Source organism: Megalobrama amblycephala, unplaced genomic scaffold (genome assembly GCF_018812025.1).
Source record: "Megalobrama amblycephala isolate DHTTF-2021 unplaced genomic scaffold, ASM1881202v1 scaffold471, whole genome shotgun sequence".
NCBI classification, from domain to species: domain Eukaryota; kingdom Metazoa; phylum Chordata; class Actinopteri; order Cypriniformes; family Xenocyprididae; genus Megalobrama; species Megalobrama amblycephala.
The window spans coordinates 35,268-59,204 of NW_025953396.1; the positions used below are offsets into that span (position 1 = coordinate 35,268).

Consider the following 23,937-nt stretch of genomic DNA (forward strand, 5'->3'; position numbering starts at 1 on the left):
GAAGGGAAGTACAAAGCTCAACCTAACAGACAGACCATAAAGCAGGCACATAGTCATGGAGGCCGGGAAAAGGGCCTGCAACAAACCAGAGTTCACCAGAGAACTGAATGCAGACGGCGGTAGCCCAGGATGGCCTGTAGGGCCACACCCTATTGCATATCAAGGTGGAGCAAACACCAAGACATAACAGCTGCAAGTGCCCACGAGACAGCCCGTCCAACACAAACCAACGAGCAGTGCACTCGGTGAAGTACCTTTCTACTCTTTAAGCAAGAGGAGTACAGCATACGCCATCATGCGCTAAGGAAAGGCCCCATGGGCCTATAATCCCAGCTGGCACGTGGCATCAGCTCGTGGCAGTGTTATCAGGGTTCAGGCTGAACAGACCAACTACACAGGAGGTCATAGTCAACCCGAGACCCGGCCAGCCGGCGAAACCATCCCTTTTGCTGTCGAAGGTCAGCACGCTCCACAGGAGGCCTTTACAGCCTACCTGTCACACGCGACATCAGCCAGCGGCCACTAAAGTTCTAGGAGCAAAAATAGAACCCGTTAATAGACAGGGAAAATATTTTAGCTCGACTAGAGCTAAAGGGAATAAACGCACACAATACTCAGTAAAAAACATCTTTTACTCACAGTGAGAGGAGTACCAAGCTAAACTCCGACATGCTAGCAAAGGAAGGCCTGAAAGCGGCCTGTAACCTTAAAGCGTGCAGCGATAGCTAGTGCATTTACCCAATCATGGAATGATGCCCGTACATGACCAGCGTAGCTGGGCCAACAGGAAGCTATAAGAGAGGCCTGGAGAGGCCTGCTACTTAAAGAACCATGTGGCACTAGCCTGTGGTCATGACAGAGCCCTAGCTACAAGGAAGGGCCAGTATAACCTAAAATGACAAATTTAAGGGAACTAGCTACACAACCTGAGCCTAGGCATACACATTCCAGCAGGCAATGTTAATCATGCTAAACAGCGTGACCGTAACGAGCATCGTAAACCAGCAGCACTGTGTCCAAACAAGCTGCATACAGAGAGGCTAAAAACCAATAGCCAACAATCAAACAGCAATGAACCCCAGATGCTGTGGTGCAAACGACCGGGAGAAGTCGGGTAAACAAAATTCCCAACACTCATCCTGAGTGTGCGATCCAACAGGTGATGCACTCAGTGAAACACAAACCCAAACCGGGGAATACAACAACAACACCGTATTCATATATAGAGGCCGGATAAAGCCTGCTATCATAGAGAACAGGTGTAACCTGTGGCAGCACAAGCACGCTCACATAACACGCCTGCATAAACATATGAAGGGGAAATATGGGCAAAAAACGGCCAGCAACTTCCTCAGAAGGAGGCCAGAACTAGGAACTATACAACCACAGGGGGATAGTCATGACAGGGGCATGTAAACAAACATACACCTAACCTAGTTCTAGCCTAGCCGCTAGCTAAGGACTGTATGTAGACCACGCTACACTCGGGCTACACGTTCCCAAACACACAGAGAAAGCAGCGCAAGCGACAGCATTAGGTGGCCGAAAAACCGGCCAACACATAACTGACAATAGCGAAAGCTAGTTCTAGCTATACACAGTATCAGCCAAGAAACTACACCAACGCTAAACAACAAAGCGGCCATAAAGGGCCTGCCTGTAACAGTCAGCCTAACATACAGTTATTTGCCCAAATAACCCCTTAAAAACATGAACAGATGACAACTATATGCACGGGAAGCTATACAGGAAAAGCAAGGTCTACATTGAGAAAGAAAAATGGACCTGGCTTACCTCCTGCGGCTCGTAGAACACAGATTCCTCTCCAATTCGTCACACGGAGGGGAAAAACCAAAGTCCCATAAGCCCAAAAGCACTTTCACTATCAAGCCAGACGGTGGGCCTTCAGGAATATATTCATCATAGGCCCACAACATCAGCCCGACTGTAAAGCCCGCAGCATATAGATGTCAAAAACTCTACCGGGAGGTGAAGGAAGAGTGAGGGCGAGAAAAAGCCCTCGCGAGAGCGGAGATCGATTACCGGCGCTGCTGGCGCCGTTCCTCGATTACCTCCCTCAGATCTTGCTTCTTCCTTCTAGCATCTCGCCGTCTCTCAGACTTACTCCGAGGAGGAGGAGGCACACAAGTGGCGACACTTTCCCTCCGGGCCTGCCTCTGAGCCTCGGCTCGAGACGGCCCGGGATCTCCCGGCTGTCTGAGCCCAGAGCTGGATCTGAGCGGGATGCAAGATCTAAACGCCGCGGAGCGCGTCTTCGCGTCCCTGATCAAGATCCGTAAGCAGATCAGCCTGGTACGCCAGAAGCACCGTCATAGTGTGCAACGCCGCACCAGCCTGACCTGCAGCGGCGTAAGCCCTGCCATTCAAACCTGACGTCACATTCAACGCTTTGGATGGCAGGGCCCTCGCTGGAGTTGCCGGGCCACGGGTAGAGAGAAAAACGATCATCTAACCTGCTGCGAGCGGGTTCCCTCCTCACGCGCTCCCAGGGCAGCTGCAGTCTGCTCGAGGCGCGTTCCATAACCTCCAGCAACTCCGAAAAACGCCGCGCAGGGAGGCCGAGCGGGAGCCGCGGGCTCGCCCGCTTCTCCCACCTCGGCCATCTTCTGCTCTCCGGGGCTTTGGACCAAGAGAGCACTCGCTCCTGGGTCTGAGGATGTTAAAGATAAAACATCGTCGTCATCCGCCAGAAGCGCGTCCTCATCAGTCGCTTCAGCTTGAGAAAGATTGACACTCCTCTCAAATTCTTCAGCGAGCTCCACCTGCGAGCCCCATGATTTCAATCACTGCTGAGCCTCAGCACGAGCGGGGCCGGAACCACCAGGCAGTGGTGGTGGCACCTCTCCCCTCGAGAAGACGGCCAAACGAGAACGGAGCGTTTTCATAGGAAAACGCTCACAGTTAGCACAGGCAGCACCCCCGAGTACTGACCGTGCGTGGTCCTCGCCCAGACAGAAAACGCACAAGTTGTGTGTGTCCTCCGGTGTCAGAAACCTGGGACAAGGATCAGCACACTTCCTGAACGATTTAGCAGAAAATTTTCTTTTGGCAGAGTGAAAAAGGCATGAGCAAAAGCAGTCGCGAAAAGACAAAAGGAGATGTCGGCTGTTTCCCCAGGCGCTCCCTTTATACGTCACGGTTCGCGCCGTTTGACGTGATAGGCTGTCGCCGGCCAATAGGATTGGAGTGTGGTGATTTTTGGCATTTCGAGCACGGGTCACGGAGGATGTTCCCCTAGCGCAGTCAGCGCAGAGTAGAAGTTCCCCTTCGAAAGGGAACCACTGGTCTACATCAGTTGTACTCCAGGGGACTCGCTGCTCTGCTCATCTCTCTATCTGACACATGAAGCTCTTTCATAACGAGCTGACGATATGAATCAGATGTGTTAAATTAAGAAGACAAAATGTGCAAAAGCGGTGGGTCCCCATGACCCCATGACTACTGGCTTAAATTATTACTATTGTCATTTATATGAATAAAGATTTCATAAATAAGCTTAGAGAGAAAAAATGTCAAACTGAAATCTTGTAAGCTTTGAAATGTTATAAACAGAAATCATGATCTATGACTCACTTTGCTGATGTACAGTATTTCAGCTCTGACTAAAGGACTGACCCACAGATGAATAGGCTCAGATCCATCTGAAGGAAGCACATATCTTACTCCACAGCCGTTTTTAATGAATAGAAAGTGAACAGAGTCTCTTACTCGTGGTGTTGTATTTGACGCCGTTAATGTACTCCGGACACGGTCGCTCAATTATTCGTCCAGAGTTGCTTCTTGGCCAGCAAGTTCCAATTTCATCCGTGGTGGAGTTACAATACATACCTTAGAGGAAAATACAAGCGATGCTGATTAATGTGCATTATAAGGGCTGAATGAAACAAATGCGCGAACAAAGAGTACAATCCCCACCATCGACGCTCATCGAAGCGAAAGATGAATTCTCGTATAGAGTGCGCTGGAAAGCATCAATAAGAGTACAGTTGGAGTCACCGAATTCCTCTATGAAGAACTAAAAGAGGGACGCATCCATGATTAAAAGCATTAAGTCAAGCACAAATACAGTTTCAGGAGAAGCATTGAGTCTGCCTCCTGCCCCAGCCATCACAGCATGCCTAACTGAACTGCCTAACTAAAGTAAGCACTGACCTTGATCATGGTGACATCAAACCAAACTTATTTTCAACAAATCATCAACATCTAAACCTCTGATAATTCTCAATAACAACTTTTGTAGATGTATGTCAGAAATGAAGTCAGTCTGATTAGTAATAAGTGAAGCTGGTAATGCTGTTTGTGGAGATGTTTAATCAGATCTTGAGAGATTTAATGTCTTTTATCTTCAGTTGATTTCATCGAAGGCTGTGGCTGAAGTTGTAGTTCTTGTTGTTACTCTGTCCTTCGGTGATTCTGCTCGTTATCACCGAATTATCTCATTAACTCAAGCATGTTTCTGTGTTACATTTAACAGCCTGTAGTGTGCACACTGAGCAGTGTTCAGTTCATCTGGGCAAACCCATGTGGGGCCTACATGGAAACCGTGGACAAAAATGTGTGGGCCCCAGTAAGGCAGCCCAGGTGACACCCATCTGGACCCCACCATGCTGTGTTGGCTGGGGCCAAACTTGATACAGTTTTGTCTCTTTCACTGAAGACAAATGCTCCTTGAGCGCGTCACAGCGCGATTCCAGCTAATCTGGGGATTGTTTTGTGCGCGCGTCCTTTGACAGAATGATGGTGATGTCATAATGGAATGTCAAGGATCAAAGCGTGGGATCCGGGAAAATTTCCTCTGGAGACGTTTTCGTCACTGCCTGTTAACGTCATAAGATATTTTGTTATTAATTTTATTCACATTTTTGACATGTTAAGAAGACAGCACTTTCAGACAGCAGAGTGTAGGGCTGTACCGACAACTATAAAGTAGTTGGTGAAGGATTAATAATAGCCCATATATAATGAAGAAATATATGGGCCAGTGACATTATTTAACTTATTACAATAATTATTACGTTGCATAAATGGCTTTTTGTGTGCAGTTACTTTTTTATATTTGATATATATATAGTGTGTAGTGCAATTTACCTTACTAAGAAAAACATTTTTTGAGGGCATGTGTAATGCTTATTTGGAAAAAAAAAATCCTTTGTAATAGAGATTCCACAGACAATTTATATGTTTGTTTGTTTTACGAGGACTCTCCAAAGATATAATGTTTTTTTTTTCTACTGTACAAACTCTACAGTCTATCCTCTATCCTTCACAATGTTCGGAAAAGCCTACATGGACACACAAGCAGAAAAGAGAGAACCATAATAGAATAGAGTATGTAATTGAAATACATACTCTCTCCTTCTATTGATTGTTTATAAAAGACTAGTTATGTTCAATTAGCTACTCATTGTTCTGTGTATTTAAGACCTTGGTTTTCAGTTATGTTTTGTTAGTTGTTGCATGCTGTTGCGGAGCATGTTTGTATTTTGGTTCCTGTTTACTTATGTGGAGATTTGTCATTAATAAATGTGCGTGCAACTGGATTCTCTCTCGGCCTCATCTCTCAGTATTGTTACAATTTGCTTATTTTTATATATTGAATTTTTTTATGCTGGATGAAAGTCTCTTCACATCTTGATAGCAATCACTAATGCTGGGTACACACTAAAAGATTTTTGAAAACTCATAAGATTTTCAAAATGTGAGAAACCACAAACATGTGGACAAAAAATTCTAGATTTAAGGTGCACTTTTCATTCCATTGACTTCCATTCAAACACATGCGAATGCGTCAGATCGGAAACGCAAGCTTGTGTAAAAAATTTTGCATTTCACTGCGTTCTAGAGTTCAAGTTTGATGAATTCTGACCAGTGAATTTGCATCATTTTTCTGGGGTTTATTTTAACCCTTTAATACAGTTTATGGTGACTGCACTGGAGCATTGGACAGTATGTCATCTGCTGTATGGTCTATTTTACACTGGGATTACACCCTTTATACAGTACAGTTTATTGTTGCTGTACTGGGGCATTAGGACCCACTCAGGCCACAGGCTGATCAGACCTGCTGACCTCTCTAACACCTCTTCCTGTAGCGACCCAGTCTCTCATCCAGATATAGACTGACCTCAATCCTACTTAGCTCCAGTGGGTGTGCAGGTTAAGCTTCAGATTGACCACTGCAGGCATCTTTTTAACTATAGACACACAGAGACATCAAGAATCAGCACATTAATCAATCACACAATGGTGACAATCAAAAGTGTCATGCCACAATGTATGCTGGTAAAAAACTCCCAGCATGCATCACAGCACAGAATAAATTATGCAGATGAATTGTCCTATTATTTTCTTTAATTCTAACTATTTGCATTAATTTTTTGCTGTGGTTTTTGTTCTGTCTTTTAGTAGCTTATTGTGATGTCTAGAGTTGATCCGATTGTCTGAATATTTAGTTGACACCATTGTTGAGATTCATACGCTGCAAATATGAGATTGCTCATATTTGTGTTTGTTGATGTTGTTTGATTTTCAACTCATGGTTTTTATTTTCAGTTCTGTAACTGATTTCTTCAATACAGTGTGATCTCATGATGCAGTAAAACAAGGTTTGTAATTTAAATGTAGTAACGGCACAGAACAATTATTACATTCAGTGATGCAGGCAACTTCACGATGATTATAAAACTGTCAATAGCTAAAAATCATCATTGCAGCTTTCTTTGTTACTGCAAAGATGTTTGACAAACACACTCTCACAGCACCCAGAGAAAACAAACATATTTAAAAGATTTAAGAGCCTCACTAATGGCAACATCAAACCCCATTATGGTAACTTCAAATGAAACAAACATGAGCGTTAAACTTCTGTTAATAAGAACTTCTGTAGATGTATGACAGAAATTAAGTCAATCTGGGTAGCGTTTCCCAAAAGCATCGTAAGCCTAAATTGATTAAGTCTTTTTTATCTTCAGTTGATTTCATCTAAGGTTGTGGCTGAAGTCAGTTGTAGTTCTTGTGTTTCTGTCTCTTTGTTTTTCTGTTCTCTTCTTTCCTTCAGTGATTCTGCAGGCTTGTTAAGGCTAAGATGATTTTATACATAATATAGAAAGATTTTGTGGCTCAGATAAGGTCTAGTTCTGGTTTATTTCTTTGCTCTTGGCTGACATGTGGCATTGCTATGGCCTGCTTGTGCCTCATATCTAACAAACAGGAGCGATCCGCCCAAGTGCCATTATTCCACTCAACATGTGGCCCAGATCATCATACCATGCGGAGCAGATGTGGGCCGGATTTGGGCTGGCACAAAGTTGCTATTTGGGTGTGACGACCCTGAGTGTCCTCCCTACCTGTTGGTGGCAGACTGTGGGAGTTCTGTGTCACTTCTGATTAATTGATTGATTAATAATGATCAGGGGTGTAGACTATATAAGGACTCAGGGTTGTTTATGGAGGTTAGCACTCTTGGTGGGACCGTTCTCCCAGGAACAGCTCTTGTGTCATCTCTCTCTAGTTGTTTTTATTTATACATTTCTTATATTTTGTAGCTTTAAGATTTTTCCCTAGACTTATGTTTGTTATTTGTGATTATTATGTTTGTTGGACAAATCAACAGTAACTAAGGAGGGTGGGTCTTTGCGAAGGGTCAATTGAACCAATTGATTGACAAAATGAAGTGCTAGAAATGCCTCACGCTGGTGACACCTGCTCGTTAATGGTGTAAATGCAACATAAATGTCTCTTGTTACCAAACGTAACCTCGGTTCCCTGAGTAGGGAATGAGACATTGTGTCAGAGCTGATGTTATGGGGTTTCCCCTCCCTCCTCGACTCTACTGAAGCCTTATGAAATCTCGCGTGTAAGAATTCGAGCAGGCTCCCCCACTCTATAAGGCGGCACTGGACTCCATTGCCTCAGAATCTTTCAACTGAAGCAGAGCTCTTCTCAGGGAACCAAGGTTACATTAGCTAACCAGAGACGTTCCCTTTGGAGTTCAGTTCACTTGACATTGCATCAGAGTTGATGCTATGATCTCAAAAATTCCTGCCGTATTCATAGCGAGGGTCCAGCTCAGCTGCAAGCAAAGCCATTCATATCAGCTAAAAACACTTCATGCAACGAAATAAGACCTCTGAAGCTCAGTGGCATAGCGGCTAAAAGAGAGGTGTCAGGCAATAAATGGGAAAACAAACTTGTGTTGCTTATTTGAAAAAGTAACCAGGTAATGGTGATATTTTATAAAATTCAGTTATTATTTTGTCTTGTGGACTATATGTAAATATTTGTTATGGGAAATAACTTATTCAGGCCAGTCTTGAAAAGAAAAAAAGATTCCAATTCTTGATTTTTTTTTTTTTTTTGCAGATCTGAGTAAACTTATGACCTCAACTGTACTTGCATTTGAACCATTGCAAAAGAGCAAGCATTGTTTGCGAAATACCATTGTGGGTGAGTGGGGGTTATTATTTGTTTGTGCAATACCAAATGTGATGTGCAATATGGACATTCCATGTCAAATCATCCAAATTTCAAACTTCCCATGCTCACTTTTTTTTTTTTTTTGTTGAAGAAAGACAAACATAAATAGTGATGAATGGCAAAATATTAAATGTTAAATATTTAATGAGTAATCTGCTATTTTTGTAGAGGGGAGGTCAAAATGATTTTCACCTGAGATTTGGAGCCAAATAACATGGAGGAAAAAAAAAAACTTTAGAAAGATGGCAGCATCATTATCTTATTTTTAAACAGACATTGGTAATAAAACTAGCAGTCCTTGTTGCATTATATGCCAATGGTGACAGTTCAGAAATGGGAATATGTACTATTCGCATTTTGTTTTGTTTTGTTTTTCCTCCTGAAATTTGCGTGCCGGTAACTTGACCCTGCAGTGTACTTTTGGCAGTCAGAAGGGTATGTTCTATGCAGTTGTTTTGATAGAGGAAAACAAGATGCATTTCTAGTTTCAACATTATTTGTTCTTCTGTCATTCCTTTTTAAAGTAAAAAAGGTATCTGCTGTATGCAAAGTGACACACATTTGGTTTTTGACCACTGAAAATGTGTACAATTTAACAGTTTACCCATGGAGCCCTAGTGAAAAATAAATATACTTAATTGATTTCAAAATACATTTATTTCATGAAAGTATACTAAAAATACACTGACGTTTATGTACTAACTGAAAATACACTGTAAATGTAGTTACACTATATTTCCAAAAGTATTGGGACACCCCTCCAAAATTAAATTATTCGTAAATTATTATTAAGTAAATTATTTTTTTCACTAGGGGCTGCATTGAAATCCCCACATCTCTTATACCAACAAAAATGTTTAAGAACCAGTATCTTAAAGAATATTGAGATGTCTTTAATACTTTTTGAGTTAGTGGCGTGCAAACTTTGGGAGGAAAAAACAAATCTTTGAAAAATTTTTGAATTGCCACCATTGGCATATAATGCAACAGCTGCTAAAGGACTGCTAAAGTCAACAGATTTTACTAATAGACGTACTGATCTCTGTGTAAAAATAAAATAATGATGCTGCCATCTTTCTTAAGTAATTTCCTGCCCTTGTAATTTGACTCCAAATCTCAGGTGAAAATTGCCTCAAAATATGTGACCTCCCTCTACAAAACAGTGCATTACTCAGTAAATGTTCATCCATGGCATTTAATAATTTGGCTTTCTTCATCAGTTGTGTATGCAGCACACATCTTCAGTTGATCTGTTATAGCACCAGCCTGCCAAAGCTCTTCATTGTGATGTGTGTAAGTGCTATTGGCCGTCAGAATTCACACTGCAAAACATCCATGACACTGACTGTTAACTTATCCATTCTGGCAGGTAATCATGACCATCCGACGTGAAATATCTAAATAATTTTAATAGCACGGCCATTCAAAACCTGAGGGTCTACGATGTGCATGCAAAGCTATCAATAACAATAATTTTGGGCGAGAATTAATGTAAACACAGATATCCGGTACCGGGTGGGTACTGTTGATGTACTTGAGGAGAGATGGGAAACATCTGTATAAACAGCAGCTAGTTAATGCAGATCTTTAGAACACAACCCGAGATTCCATCTGGTCCAGCAGCTTTTTGGATATTGATCATTTTCTGATATAATCCGTTAGTACAGTCTCACACTCTCTTGCAAACGGATAGCAACAATTTATTTGTTTGTGTAATATTTTATGATCCTTCATATTTTAGAAAATACAACATTTTCCAGATCTGAGTAAAAACTTATGACCTCAACTGAACTTGCAACTGAACCCTTGCAAAAGAGTGAGCATTGTTTGTGAAATACCTTTGTGCACTTACGAAAGAGACTGAAGGGGGGTGGGGGGGTGGGTGGTTGTTGTTTTTCTGTTTGTGCAACATACCAAATGTGGTATTGCACAAAGAAACAATGGGGTCATTCCGTGTGAAATCAATCAAATTATAGACCAAAATCACACTTCCCAGGCTCAATTTTTTATTTTGTTCATATTTTTTTGAAGAAAGAGAAACATGATTAGTGAGGTACTGCTGTAGTAGACAAACTTTGTGGGGTCCATCTTGTCTGAGGTGATGTCTTTAATGTGTTTGAGCACCAGCCTGCCAAAGCCCTTCATTGTGATGTGTGTAAATGCTATTGGCCAGAAGTCATTGAGACTGAACTTTGTTTTTCTTGTGAACCAGAATGATGGTGGTGTATTTAAGGCAGGCGAGTACTGTTGAGGGAGAGATTGGAAATATCTATAAAAACAGCAACTAGTTATCACTGCAGATTTTTAGAAGACAACTCGAGATTTCATCTGGTCCAGCAGCTTTTTGGATATTGATACCATCCATTAGTGCGGTCTCACATACCCTTGTAAAAGGATACCCTGTAAACATGCCGCTGCGGGGCCCATGCTGGCTTTTTGTGGGCAAAGTGGGCTAGGGCCAGCCCACACCAAACCTAAACAGGCCCAGTGCGGGCTTGCCCAGGCGAGGCCCACAGCTTATAATAATAATAATAATTTGTTACATTTATATAGCGCTTTTCTGGGTACTCAGAGCGCTTTTACATATAGTGCAGCATCCACCTGGATGATGCGACGGCAGCCATATTGCGCCAGAACTCCCAACAAACACCAGCTTATTGGTGGAGAGGAGACAGAGTGATGAAGCCAATCAGTATATGGGGATGATTAGGAGGCCATGATGGACAAAGGCCACTGGGTAAATCTGGCCAGGATGTCGGGGTTACACCCCTACTCTTTTCGAAGGATATCCTGGGATTTTTAACAACCACAGAGAGTCAGGACCTCAGTTTAACGTCTCATCCGAAGGACAGTGCTTTTTGACAGTATAGTGTCCCCATCACTATACTGGGGTGTTAGGACCCACACAGACCACAGAGTGAGCACCCCCTGCTGGCCTCACTAACACCTCTTCCAGCAGCTACCTAGTTTTCCCAGGAGGTCTCCCATCCAGGTACTAACCAGGCTCAGCCCTGCTTAGCTTCAGTGGGAAACCAATCTTGGGCTACAGGGTGATATGGCTGCTGGCAAATCAACTTTAGTACCTGTCACATGACCGGCAGCAACAGAACATTAAACACTAACAGATCCATCTAGATCTCAGCATCTTCACTTATTACCACCCAATTTGACTATATCTTTCATACAAAACTTTTGTATGTTGATGTTTTATTGAAAATAATAAAGTTTGAAGTCACTGTTATGGAAGTAAGAGTTTGTAGTTGGACTCTTGACCCTTGACTTTTCAGCACCAATGTTTCTCAGGCTTTTGTAACTCTATTTCTGAAACACATTTGTTGTAGAAAAATTTGTAAGCGAAATTCTGGTCAGATGAAGTTGATTATTTATACATCATGCAGTGGCCTGATTCACTGATCTCATCCAGAGTCTGATCTCTGATTAGTTGTTAGTTCTGCAGCTTTGTGATATGAAATTATCAGATAAACAAAAAAATCAGGTATTCTGAGTCATTTATTCATTTTATAGAAAGTGTTTTCAGCTGTGTTGTTTAGAAACACACACACATCAAGAATCAGCGTATGAACCTCAACAATGGTGACAATCAACAAAAAGCTTGTTTTGTGATGTTCAGAGTTGATCTGTTGAGCTGTAAATGTCAAAATTGTTGAGGTTCATATGTTTATACGAATCTTGATGTCTGTGTGAGTCTACATGATCCTGTCCAAGTAATTTCTGCATATTGACTTTAAAATATTCAAAATATTAAAGCAAGACAACATGCAGTGGCATTCTAGAGCTATATTGTGAAAATATTAATTCTAAATAATATCCTCAGAGATCAGATTGATGACTGAATCACCTCCAACACCTGATTAGTTTTCTTCTCACATCTTTTGCTATAATAAATGTGCTTCAAAAACACACAATTTCAACAACCAGAGAAACATTAAAGTTAAAAAGTCATGGGTCAAGAGCACAACTAAAGCAAACGTTTACCTCCATAACGGTGACTTCAAACTTTATTATTTTAAATAAAACAAAAAACATCTAAATCTCAGTTAATTCTAAATAAGAAGCTTTGAATGAAAGAAATAAAGTCATACTGGATTATAATAAATCAAGATGCAGAGATTGTTTAGTGTTTAATGTTCTGTTTCTGAGTTTTGTTTGAGTTCTGTTGACTTTATTTAAAAGCAATAACTGTGTTGCTAATGGAGTGATAGTTATGTCAGCTCATGCATGTGTACTGTTGCTGGCTAATTGTTAACTAAAAGATATTTATATTTTTCAGAGGATGATTTAGGATATTTTACCTTAGTTTTACAGTTTTTGTTTGGCAGATGCTTCTGCAAGTCATTGGCCATTTCTTTTTTAACGATCTTTAACCATTATTTTCATTAATGGTAAATGTTTGGCTCCCTGTGCTGCCAGATTTATTGTTGTATATTAATAGTGCGGACTCTGTGTGATTCTAGTGAGGGGCCAGCGATAAAAGCCCAACGTTTTGCCAATGAGCAAATTCTCAGGGGCCCATAAAGGGCCAGTGCAGGCTTGTTTGCAGGGTAACAGCACTTTATTTGAGGAAGAGCCTTTGATTAAAGATAACAATGCTTTGGCTTATGAAAGAGCAAGAACAATTTGTGCAATACTTTTACAAAACAATGCCAGAGGTGTCAAGTAACGAAGTACAAATACTTCGTTACCTTACTTAAGTAGAAATTTCGGGTATCTATACTTTACTGGAGTAATTATTTTTCAGACGACTTTTTACTTCTACTCCTTACATTTTTACTCAATTATCTGTACTTTCTACTCCTTACATTTTAAAAATAGCCTCGTTACTCCTATTTCATTTCGGCTTGTTTTCATTCCGGCTTGAAAAAAAAACCTATCCAGATAAATCGCGCCATCCGGATAGAGTGAATTTGATTGTGGTTGGATGAGAAGTATAAACATTTACCATTCTGACACCCTATTGGTTTGTACGCGATCCATCACACCTGCACATGTCACAGATCACGTCACACTCCAGCAAGGTGGACAGTGTTGGGAGTCGTTACTCAAAAAAGATTATTTCTTAAAGTTATTATTTATCCACTACTGGCTCATTTAGGCTATCAAACGGGTGCTTTCTCTTCTCCTCTGCAAATTAAGCTAGGTAGTTCGGTAGAGAGACGTTTGAATAAATTAGCGTATAGCCTAAACCGGTTTTATTTTTTTTTTTAGCGCGACCCTTTTTATTTATGTGACCCATAGTCACATACAACCATGTAGCTAAACAAGCCAAAACGAGTTTATTTAAAATGAAACAAGGTAAGCCTGCGTTGCTCTCATGGTGTTATACCTCTCTCTTTCGGTGAAGTGGAGCAGTGCTCTTGCTGAATGGCACGGATTGCACTACGGACTATTATACCTTTTATATATATATATATATATATATTTATTTATTTATTTATTTTATGTTTTATAACGAACAAGCTGCGATGTCACGTTTCCAGTGCTTTGTTGTGTGTGCGTGAGGCGCGGGCGCGATCAAACAGCTGTCTTTGCCTCATCGTCATGGCAACGGTTCGTGGCCAGGTCAGATTACGTCAGGCCCTGCGTTCCATTCGGAAGGGCTCATCCCTATGCCCTATAGCCTAATACCTATAAAAGTGTTTACCCTCCGGAGGGAGAGCTTCGAAGGGATGAAGGTGTAGGGGTCAAATTACTCCTTTTTTGGAACGCACTTCTGCGTCATCTTAACAAGGCAATCAAGGAGGATAGATTGCGCAAGCTGCGCCCTTTATTTAACGTTAGTTTATTTATTTATTTTTGGTTTATCGCACCATAATGTATATTGTGTCTATGTATTTGAAACATTTGAATGGACTGATAAAGGGAGCTGTAAAGTATTTTTGTTGAAGCACAATGTCGTTTTGACCATAATAATGTACTAAATCTAACTCGTAGAAATATTACAGTAGTATAGAAAAATACTATACATACATTTATAGATAAAATCGAACTCCGAGCCTCCTGTACCCATTCTGTGACGTCAAACAACTTCCCTGTGCAAAGGATCATGGGGGCCCAAAGTGTCCATCAGTTGTATCCTTCGAAATCCTTCATTCCGAAGGGCCCTTTAAAGTGGCCAGTTTTGAGCACTTCGGTTTGGAACAACCCTTCAATATTGGCGGCCATGATTGTTTTCACTCCGAAGTGCTCTTCAGAGGGCGATATATGCCGTTTGGAACGCACCGAGAGTTTGTTGCCGTTTGTTGGATGCTCAGACGACCAAACAAACGCCGATTAAACATGTTCAGTCTGGTAAAAATAGACTCCGACCAATGCCAACAGGGTTATCACACCTATCCAACAAACTCCAACAGACGAGTGCGGTGTGAACTGAAACAGCTGAAAACTACCCACATTTGGCAGGTTGGCGGGTGTTAATGTCAAGCCCTGATTGTTACTAAGCCTGCCCTGGGTACACCAAAACTACCCACATTTTTCTTGTCCGCTGCCCTCACAGATTCCTGCAGTTAAGTTTGGATGTACAGTACAGTCCAAAAGTTTGGAACCACTAAGATTTTTAATGTTTTTAAAAGAAGTTTCATCTGCTCACCAAGGCTACATTTATTTAATTAAAAATACAGTAAAAAACAGTAATATTGTGAAATATTATTACAATTTAAAATAACTGTGTACTATTTAAATATATTTGACAAAGTAATTTATTCCTGTGATCAAAGCTGAATTTTCAGCATCATTACTCCAGTCTTCAGTGTCACATGATCCTTCAGAAATCATTCTAATATGCTGATCTGCTGCTCAAGAAACATTTATGATTATTTTCAATGTTGAAAACAGTTGTGTACTTTTTTTCTTTCAGGATTCCTTGATGAATAGAAAGTTCAAAAGAACAGCATTTATCTGAAATACAAAGCTTCTGTAACATTATACACTACCGTTCAAAAGTTTGGGGTCAGTAAGAATTTTTATTTTTATTTTTTGAAAAGAAATTAAAGAAATGAATACTTTTATTCAGCAAGGATGCATTAAATCAATCAAAAGTGGCAGTAAAGACATTTATAATGTTACAAAAGATTAGATTTCAGATAAACAGTGTTCTTTTGAACTTTCTATTCATCAAATAATCCTGAAAAAAAATATTGTACACAAATATTTTGTACAATTGTACACATTAAATGTTTCTTGAGCAGCAATCATCATATTAGAATGATTTCTGAAGGAACATGTGACACTGAAGACTGGAGTAATGATGCTGAAAATTCAGCTTTGCATCACAGGAATAAATTACTTTGTGAAATATATTCAAATAGAAAACAGTTATTTTAAATTGTAATAATATTTCACAATATTACTGTTTTTTACTGTATTTTTAATTAAATAAATGTAGCCTTGGTGAGCAGACGAAACTTCTTTTAAAAACATTAAAAATCTTAGTGGTTCCAAACTTTTGGACTGTACTGTACATTTACATTCCAATAAAGGTTATTGATGACATTTTGAGGAGGTGGAGTGCACAATAGACCCTGTGGCGCGGCCTAAGCTTTTGTCCTTAATGGCATTTTTTTCCTTACATTACTTTTACTTTTATACTTTAAGTAGTTTTGAAACCAGTACTTTTACACTTTTACTTGAGTAAAAAGCTTGAGTTGATACTTCAACTTCTACAGAAGTATTTTTAAACCCTAGTATCTATACTTCTACTTGAGTATTGAATGTGAATACTTTTGACACCACTGAACAATGCTGCATGGAGAGAATATTGCTTGTGGCATGAATTTGATATGGTTGTGCATACTCTTTCACAAGATTAACAGTGCTATCACAACAATTGCCACTAGAGATGCATGATAAATGACATGAAAATACTAGAGGGTGTGTCTAGATTATTGGGGGGGGGGGGGGGGGGGGGGGGGGTAGTTTACTATATATCAGCAAGTGTTCAAGGGGTGTGTGACTGCAAAAACTTCAGGTAAAGATGTCCTGCACCATTCTGTATCTGCTGCTGCTTCTCTTGTTGAGCTGTGCCTATATGTCTGAGGTCCAGCAGGAAGAGAACAAAGTGCAGACTGAGAGTCCTGAGCAAAGAGGTGCTGTTTTGATCACAGCGATCTACACTGAGCTGACAGAGCTGAAATCCACTGTGAGTTCTCTGAAGAACAAACTGGAGGTCACTGAGGAACAACTGGAGCAGCTCAGGAGAAATGGTAACCCCCTTGTTTGTTCTCATTTCACTTGTCAAACTTGCAGATGGAAAACGAAAACAAAATGAATTACTATGGATGGATAAAATAAAATCTGTTGGTAGATGAGTGCCATGTAATTTCAGAACACATCCTTATAATTCAGTTTATTGTTAACTAGCCATCCATTGGAATAAACATTTCGAGATGTGTAATTGATATATTATACAGAGGTTTTCATGGTTGTTTTTGACAAATTGTGATCTCTGATATTAATGTAGATTATAAAGTGGCATTTGCCGCCACACTTGGAAACATTGGTGACCTTGGACCTTTCAACACTGATATCACTCTGGTTTACAACAAGGTCTTTGTGAATGAAGGAGGAGCTTACAACCCAACCACTGGTGTGTGTTCTGCATCAATGTTTGATATCACACTCTGAAATCTACATGTGAAATAAACAGTGTAATTATATGAGCATAAGCATCAGTGTTAATTGTTGCATTTGTCATTACAGGTATCTTCACAGCACCAGTTAAAGGCGTCTATTTCTTCTCTGTCTCTGCACGTCACCGCTCAACCAGACTATTGGATCTATGTCTCTTTAAAAATGGAGAACCGATGGTAAATGTCATTGATCATGTTCTAGGTGACCGCTATGAATCAACAGCTAATTCATTCTCTTTGACTCTAGAGAAAGGAGATCATGTCTATGTGCGTCTCCGAAAGAATTCATGGGTCTTTAATAATGTAAATGACTTAACTTCATTTGTTGGCCATTTACTTTTTTTTCTTTGAGGTCTTATTAAAGTCACGAAGTTCAACATACTTCTCAACAAGTCTTAACTGCAGGTGATAAAGATTTTTTAAGACAAGTGCTGATTCACTAAAGAGTAAAATAAATGCACTATAACATATTCCTTGAGGTTTAAGCCTTAATGTTTGTTCATTCATATTTCATGTAATTTTATCTCTGTGGCAGTTTTATTAAAATCAATTGTTTGTAAATGTTATAAAGTAACTTAATTTGTGGTTTTAGCTTTAAATGATTCTTACAGTGCAGTAGATTTAATTATTGGCATTACTGAGTCTTCTGATTTTTACTGAACAATATCAGTTAGGCACAGTGTTATTTTGGTGTATAATAACGTATTTGTATTTGTAATTATGCACACACCATTGACCATGTTAATTATCCCTAATGTATTGATACTCTTTACACACAGAATTCAACTTTGGAAAATTATATATACATTAGGGATATTTATTCTCCATATGTTTCCTTAATAAAAGAAACTCACACTTTAGTTTCTCAGTTGTCATTCATTGTGGCTGAGTGATCTGTCAGCAGGAAAAGCTCTGTGCAGAGGGAACTAAAACAAGCTTTCAAACAATGTCTTTATACACTTCCTCTTCTTCTGTAGAGATTCTTTCATCACCTATGAACAAAGAACAAACACACACTTCAACATAGTTCACTCAAAAAAAAAATGCATTTCTTATGCTGTTCACTTTATTTAAACAATTTATTTTGATTCAACACCATTGTATTAGGTTTCTGGTTTAAATGTGATTGATTCATGTTAAATTGACTTGAAATGATTACTCTTTGACTTAACTTGATGTTTTCATATTGAAATAACATGTTTCAATCAAGCAAACCCAACCAGGACTCAATCAAACAGGATTTTCACTTCCCATCATGCTTTGCAAAGGGGCTGAACTAGGATTGTAAATGTTGAAATAAAGTGTTATTTTAAGCAGTTTTTAGGAAGATGAGAAAATGGAAAGACTTTTTAATGTTTACTGTTCTATTATGTTGGTATTTAAAAGTTTCTGTTAATTAATAGTTTTAGGGTTACCATTGTGGTGAATTGTTGCACTTGTGCTTGGGTTGAGGACCTGCTAACAAACTTTCAAGTTACTTTAATAAAAAAAGTAATCACTGTGGTAGTGTTTTGGGTTGCATTTCTCAAAAGTATTGTAAGTCTCTGTTGATTGTAAAGCCATTGCTACCAATGGACTTATGATCAATTTAGGCATTACAATGTTTTTGGTTAAGGCAGTTTAGGATGAATCCAGTATCACATCTAGATTTCTAACACAGAACATCACAAAAGTTATGTAAATCATAAAATTAAACAAGAAGAATTAATTGAAAATGAATTGTATATGAAAACAATTTATTATTTATTTATTGCTTTTTATTTATTTTGTTTTAACGGAACACAATTGATTCTAGTTAATTTAACATGGTTGTTTCTATTGGATTGTACTTGTCTCAATCATGTGGAACCACTGTCCATGATTGAATTGAGTAAGCTGGACATAACTATTTTACATAGATTCTTCCTTAGTCAGTTGTTTTGTCACAACTCAAGGATTTTGCATAGAGTAAAAATAAACCTTTAATGTTAATAAAAACCAAGTTGGTTGTGTTGACCCAACGTAAGTACATTAAATTGGAATAACAGAATTGCATAATGCTGAAATAAAGCAACTTAATCATGTGGAAATGCTTTCCATGATTTTTTTTATGTTCGTTCAAAGAGTTATTTTTTGAGTGTTGGCCAATAGAACTATTAAGTCAGAATCAGATGTGAGATCTTAGAGAATCTTTACCTAAACTCTCCATCCGTGATCCAGAACACCCATGCTGAGACTATGCAGTTGCTCACCCTCTGTGACTGGGGTTTGGGGTGTCTGAGTTTGCCTTTGAAAGTAGCAGTGATTATAAACCTGCTTACTTTGCTGTTAAACTGAGAATATACCATGTAGCCATATAGATAGATAGATAGATAGATAGCTTTAAAAATACAGTTTTGTCCTCAAACTATAGTATATACACAAAGCATAATAATTAGCATTTGAACGGAAATGAAACACTTTCACTCATTCTAAGGAAAGTCTTTATTGGTCAATGTACAGAAAGTGCTGCAGTGACCATCAAAGAAGTTAAACAAAATCCCTTTACAAAACAAAAGGAGAGAAACATATACAAAAGAATAGTCTTACATGATTTTACAGGGTTGATCTTTTTAAAAGTTTATTTTTTTGTACCTGTTCTATAACACACATGGTAAAAAGGACAAGCGAAATACAAGCACGTTTTGGCTGATGGGATGAGAAATCCTAACCACTGCAACAGACATTACATGAAACTCAATGCACATATTCATAAACGCACATGTTCAGGGGAAACATAAGTGTCATCTATTAAACTCTCCTCTATCGGAAAACAAACACCTCTGTGACACTGCTAAATGCTTTTACTCTGTCAGTTTTCACAAAGACTTTGCTTTTGTTTGTACTTTTATTACATCCCTATTTTTTTTTTTTTTTCTTTTTCCTGAAGATTTAATTGAACCGTACACTGCGGGGAGGTTAGTAAAGACCTTCACAATATACCAAAATAGCCCCAAGCTAAAATCATTGAACAATTTTCTTCTATTTTCTTTCCTTTAATAGTTTAAAAGTGCCTTTGTCTACAGAGGCTCAGACAAATCTATTTGAGGTGGAGTGAGGAGAAACCATCCGCGGGTGAGGTGAGGAGGACACCATGAACGATAAAAGAGATCAACACAGACAGAGAGAGGAGGAGGAGGAGGAAACCTTCCTCTTCAGCAAGCAAGTGTGGACAGAAACAGGCTGTGTGAGGGATGCAGGAGGACGTGAGGAGTCTGAGTCACCATTCAACTACTCTACTGTTCCCTATGTACAGAAGACAGGCATATAAAAATGTACAGACACGCTTCCTTGTTTAGCAGCACACGTTTATTGGCATGTGCTGTCTGTGCTGTATTAGTTCACTAAAGGAATAATGCATGAGTAATGCTACAAACACATTGTCCAGTTTATAACACTCTTCTCCATCATTTGATCATCACTTGATGAATTACTGCTAGAAACATTCTATTAATATTTAACGGAGGCCAGCTAATAGTCACTGTGTGAGTAAACCTCACTCCTCTGATCTCAAGAGATGCTCTAGCGACTGACACTAGCGGTTTCAGCCTTTAGCCTCCTTGAGCGTCCGACTCCCACGCCGGAGACCCGGGTTCAAGGCCTGCGCAGAGCGGGACGAGTAGGACCTGGGTGAGGGGTTTACATATATAAACTTAATTTATAGCACAACATTAACAGCGATATAAATGAAAATCATAGTAATACAAATTCATCCACAAAACAGAGGCATGTTTGTGCAGGAAAGCGTGTTACCAGTGAGGCGGCAATAACATAAAATGCCAATTTTCTTGATACAAACATATAAAGAGTCAAAGTAATATAATCAAGAGGTCAATATATGTGCAGATAGAGAGCTTTTTCACTAAAGTATACATTCAGAGCTCAGCAATGAAAGGCTTAAATGTGCCTTGGAGCCCTGAATTATCCTCCAATGTGAAAGTCACATCAATACACTGAAGAAAGTTGCATGCTGGGCCGCACACAGGGGGATAATGCTGAGAAATGATCTGTGCTCAGAATTCCCAGCGACCACAGAAGATCACAGACACCCGCGCTCACTTTAAAATACACATTTTGTACGAATGCAGTGACTTTTTCTTAAATCATAATAAAATGTGTACAATACTATCAAAGACACCATAGAGATTACATTGATTATTTTATTTGTAACAAATACTTTGTCTTCTGCATGTCTTTTGAACTACAGCGTGATCTGAACAGGGTATTAATGATTACATAATTATGAGCATGATAATTACATAATCATTTGTATACACAACAATGTCAGAAATAATATTTTATTATTGAGGGGTGATATTTGCCCCCCTAGAACTGATTTTCAATGGCATGTATTGCTTATTTAACCATATGGAAAGCAAGCTGTCTATTTGTCATATATAACTTAAGTTTTTTAAATCATAAACTGACAAAAAAACAACTGTTAATTATGAAATATAATCAACATCAGATAAAACATTAGCTGTACGTAATGCACAAGGTGTACAACACTAAATGCTCTTCATATTGAGATAACATCCATGTGTTAGATTGTACATCTATACTGTCTATCATGGTAGAATTGAATGAATTAATGTATTCACTTTTTCAAATTAGGAGTGTTTTACACGTGTCCTGTGTTTTCAGGTAATATAAAAATAACAAATGCATATATTTTGCATATAAAAGCTCAACCAAAACAGACACAACTTTAACATGTCATGTTATTTTAAGGCATATTTTCAAATTAAAATTAAATAAAATCTTATCTTTGCATCACTGAGATTGAGCATCAGCATGGATCAGTGTGTGTGTGTGTGTGTGTGTTACGAGAACTTCACATCCCTGCTTCATCTCACACATTAAAGCAAAGAACATGTAGATAACACTGTCCACAGGAGCACAAATGGTGAAAAAACAATTGTCTACATCAGTGGTTCTCAACCACATTCCTGGAGGCCCACCAACACTGCACATTTTGCATGTCTCCTTTGTCTGACACACCCATTTTAGATCTTTGAGTCACTACCAATGAGCTGATAACCTTAATCAGGTGTGTTTGATTGAGGAAACATGCAAAATGTGCAGTGTTGGTGGGCCTCCAGGAATGTGGTTGAGAACCACTGGTCTACATCAGCTGTACTCCAGGGGACTCTCTGCTCTGCTCATCTCTCTATCTGACACATGAAGCTCTTTCATAACGAGCTGACGATCTGAATCAGATGTGTTAAATTAAGAAGACAAAATGTGCAAAAGCGGTGGGTCCCATGACCCCATGACTACTGGCTTAAATTATTACTATTGTCATTTATATGAATAAAGATTGCATAAATAAGCTTAGAGAGAAAAAATGTCAAACTGAAATCTTGTAAGCTTTGAAATGTTATAAACAGAAATCATGATCTATCTACTGACTCTGCTGATATACAGTATTTCAGCTCTGACTAAAGGACTGACCCACAGATGAATAGGCTCAGATCCATCTGAAGGAAGCACATATCTTACTCTACAGCCGTTTTTAATGAATAGAAAGTGAACTGAGTCTCTTACTCGTGGTGTTGTATTTGACGCCGTTAATGTACTCCGGACACGGTCGCTCAATTATTCGTCCAGAGTTGCTTCTTGGCCAACAAGTTCCAATTTCATCCGTGGTGGAGTTACAATAGATACCTTAGAGGAAAATACAAGCGATGCTGATTAATGTGCATTATAAGGGCTGAATAAAACAAATGCGCGAACAAAGAGTACAATCCCCACCATCGACGCTCATCGACGCGAAAGATGAATTCTCGTATAAAGTGCGCTGGAAAGCATCAATAAGAGTACAGTTGGAGTCGCCGAATTCCTCTATGAAGAACTGAAAGAGGGACGCATCCATGATTAACAGCGTTAATTCAAGCACAAATAAGGTTTCAGGAGAAGCGTTGAGTCTGCCTCCTGCCAAACTTGATTCAGTTTCGTCTCTTTCACTGAAGACAAATGCTTCTTGAGCGCGTGTCACAGCGCGATTCCAGCTAATCTGGGGATTGTTTTGCGCGCGCGTCCTTTGACAGAATGATGGTGATGTCATAATGGAATGTCAAGGATCAAAGCGTGGGCTCCGGGAATATTTCCTCTGGAGACGTTTCGTCACTGCCTGTTAACGTCGTAAGATATTTTGTAGTTAATTTTATTCAGATGTTTGACATGTTAAGAAGACAGCACTTTCAGACAGCAGAGTGTAGGGCTGTACCGACACCTATAGAGTAGTGTGTGAATGATTAATAATAGCCCATTTATTATGGAGAAATATATGGGTCAGTGACGTTATTTAGCTTATTATTACGTTGCAAAAATGGCTTTTTGATACGTGTGCAGTTACTTTTTTATATTTGATATATATAGTGTGTAGTGCAATTTACCCCAGGTGAAAAAGAATTCTATTAAAAATATACTTTAATAAAGTGTACTAAGTATATTTTCTACATTTTGTACTATTGTCAAATCCAAGTATAGTTAAGTGTATTCAATTATGTATTAACTTCAACTTAACATATATTTAACTACACTTCTAGTGTAAATTGTATACTAAAATGGAACAACTTTTTTTAAACTTCAAGTGCACTAAAATACACTAATGAAAATCAAGATTCATGAGCAATTAAGCACACTTAGAGTACAATTGCATTGTATTTCCATTCTAATGGAAATACACTTAAAAAGGCATTGCAGTGCAAATTATAGTTGTGTTTAAGTACATTTTGTGCATACTGCTATCATACTTATAATTACTATAAACAGT

At 39.1% G+C, this 23,937-nt stretch overlaps 2 protein-coding genes across 3 annotated transcripts; one reads left to right on the forward strand and one right to left on the reverse strand.

Annotated features, from left to right (window-relative positions):
• Window positions 1-16,447: 16,447 nt before the first annotated feature.
• LOC125261712 (complement C1q-like protein 2) lies at window positions 16,448-17,991 on the forward strand. The gene is made up of 3 exons (XM_048180279.1): window positions 16,448-16,715; window positions 16,973-17,098; window positions 17,212-17,991. The coding sequence occupies exons 1-3, from the start codon at window positions 16,487-16,489 to the stop codon at window positions 17,490-17,492; spliced, it is 636 nt and encodes a 211-aa protein (XP_048036236.1). The 5' UTR covers window positions 16,448-16,486; the 3' UTR covers window positions 17,493-17,991.
• On the reverse strand, window positions 17,976-23,261 carry crhr2 (corticotropin releasing hormone receptor 2). 2 transcript variants are annotated; one of them, XM_048180281.1, is made up of 3 exons: window positions 22,914-23,261; window positions 22,707-22,826; window positions 17,976-18,133 (listed from the first exon to the last, which is right to left on the reverse strand). In XM_048180281.1, exons 1-3 carry the CDS (start codon window positions 23,224-23,226, stop codon window positions 18,081-18,083), a joined length of 486 nt encoding a protein of 161 aa, XP_048036238.1. In that variant the 5' UTR covers window positions 23,227-23,261; the 3' UTR covers window positions 17,976-18,080. The 2 variants fall into 2 exon arrangements, with proteins under 2 accessions (XP_048036238.1, XP_048036239.1); XM_048180282.1 differs by lacking the exon at window positions 17,976-18,133 and adding an exon at window positions 20,310-20,785.
• Window positions 23,262-23,937: the final 676 nt, after the last annotated feature.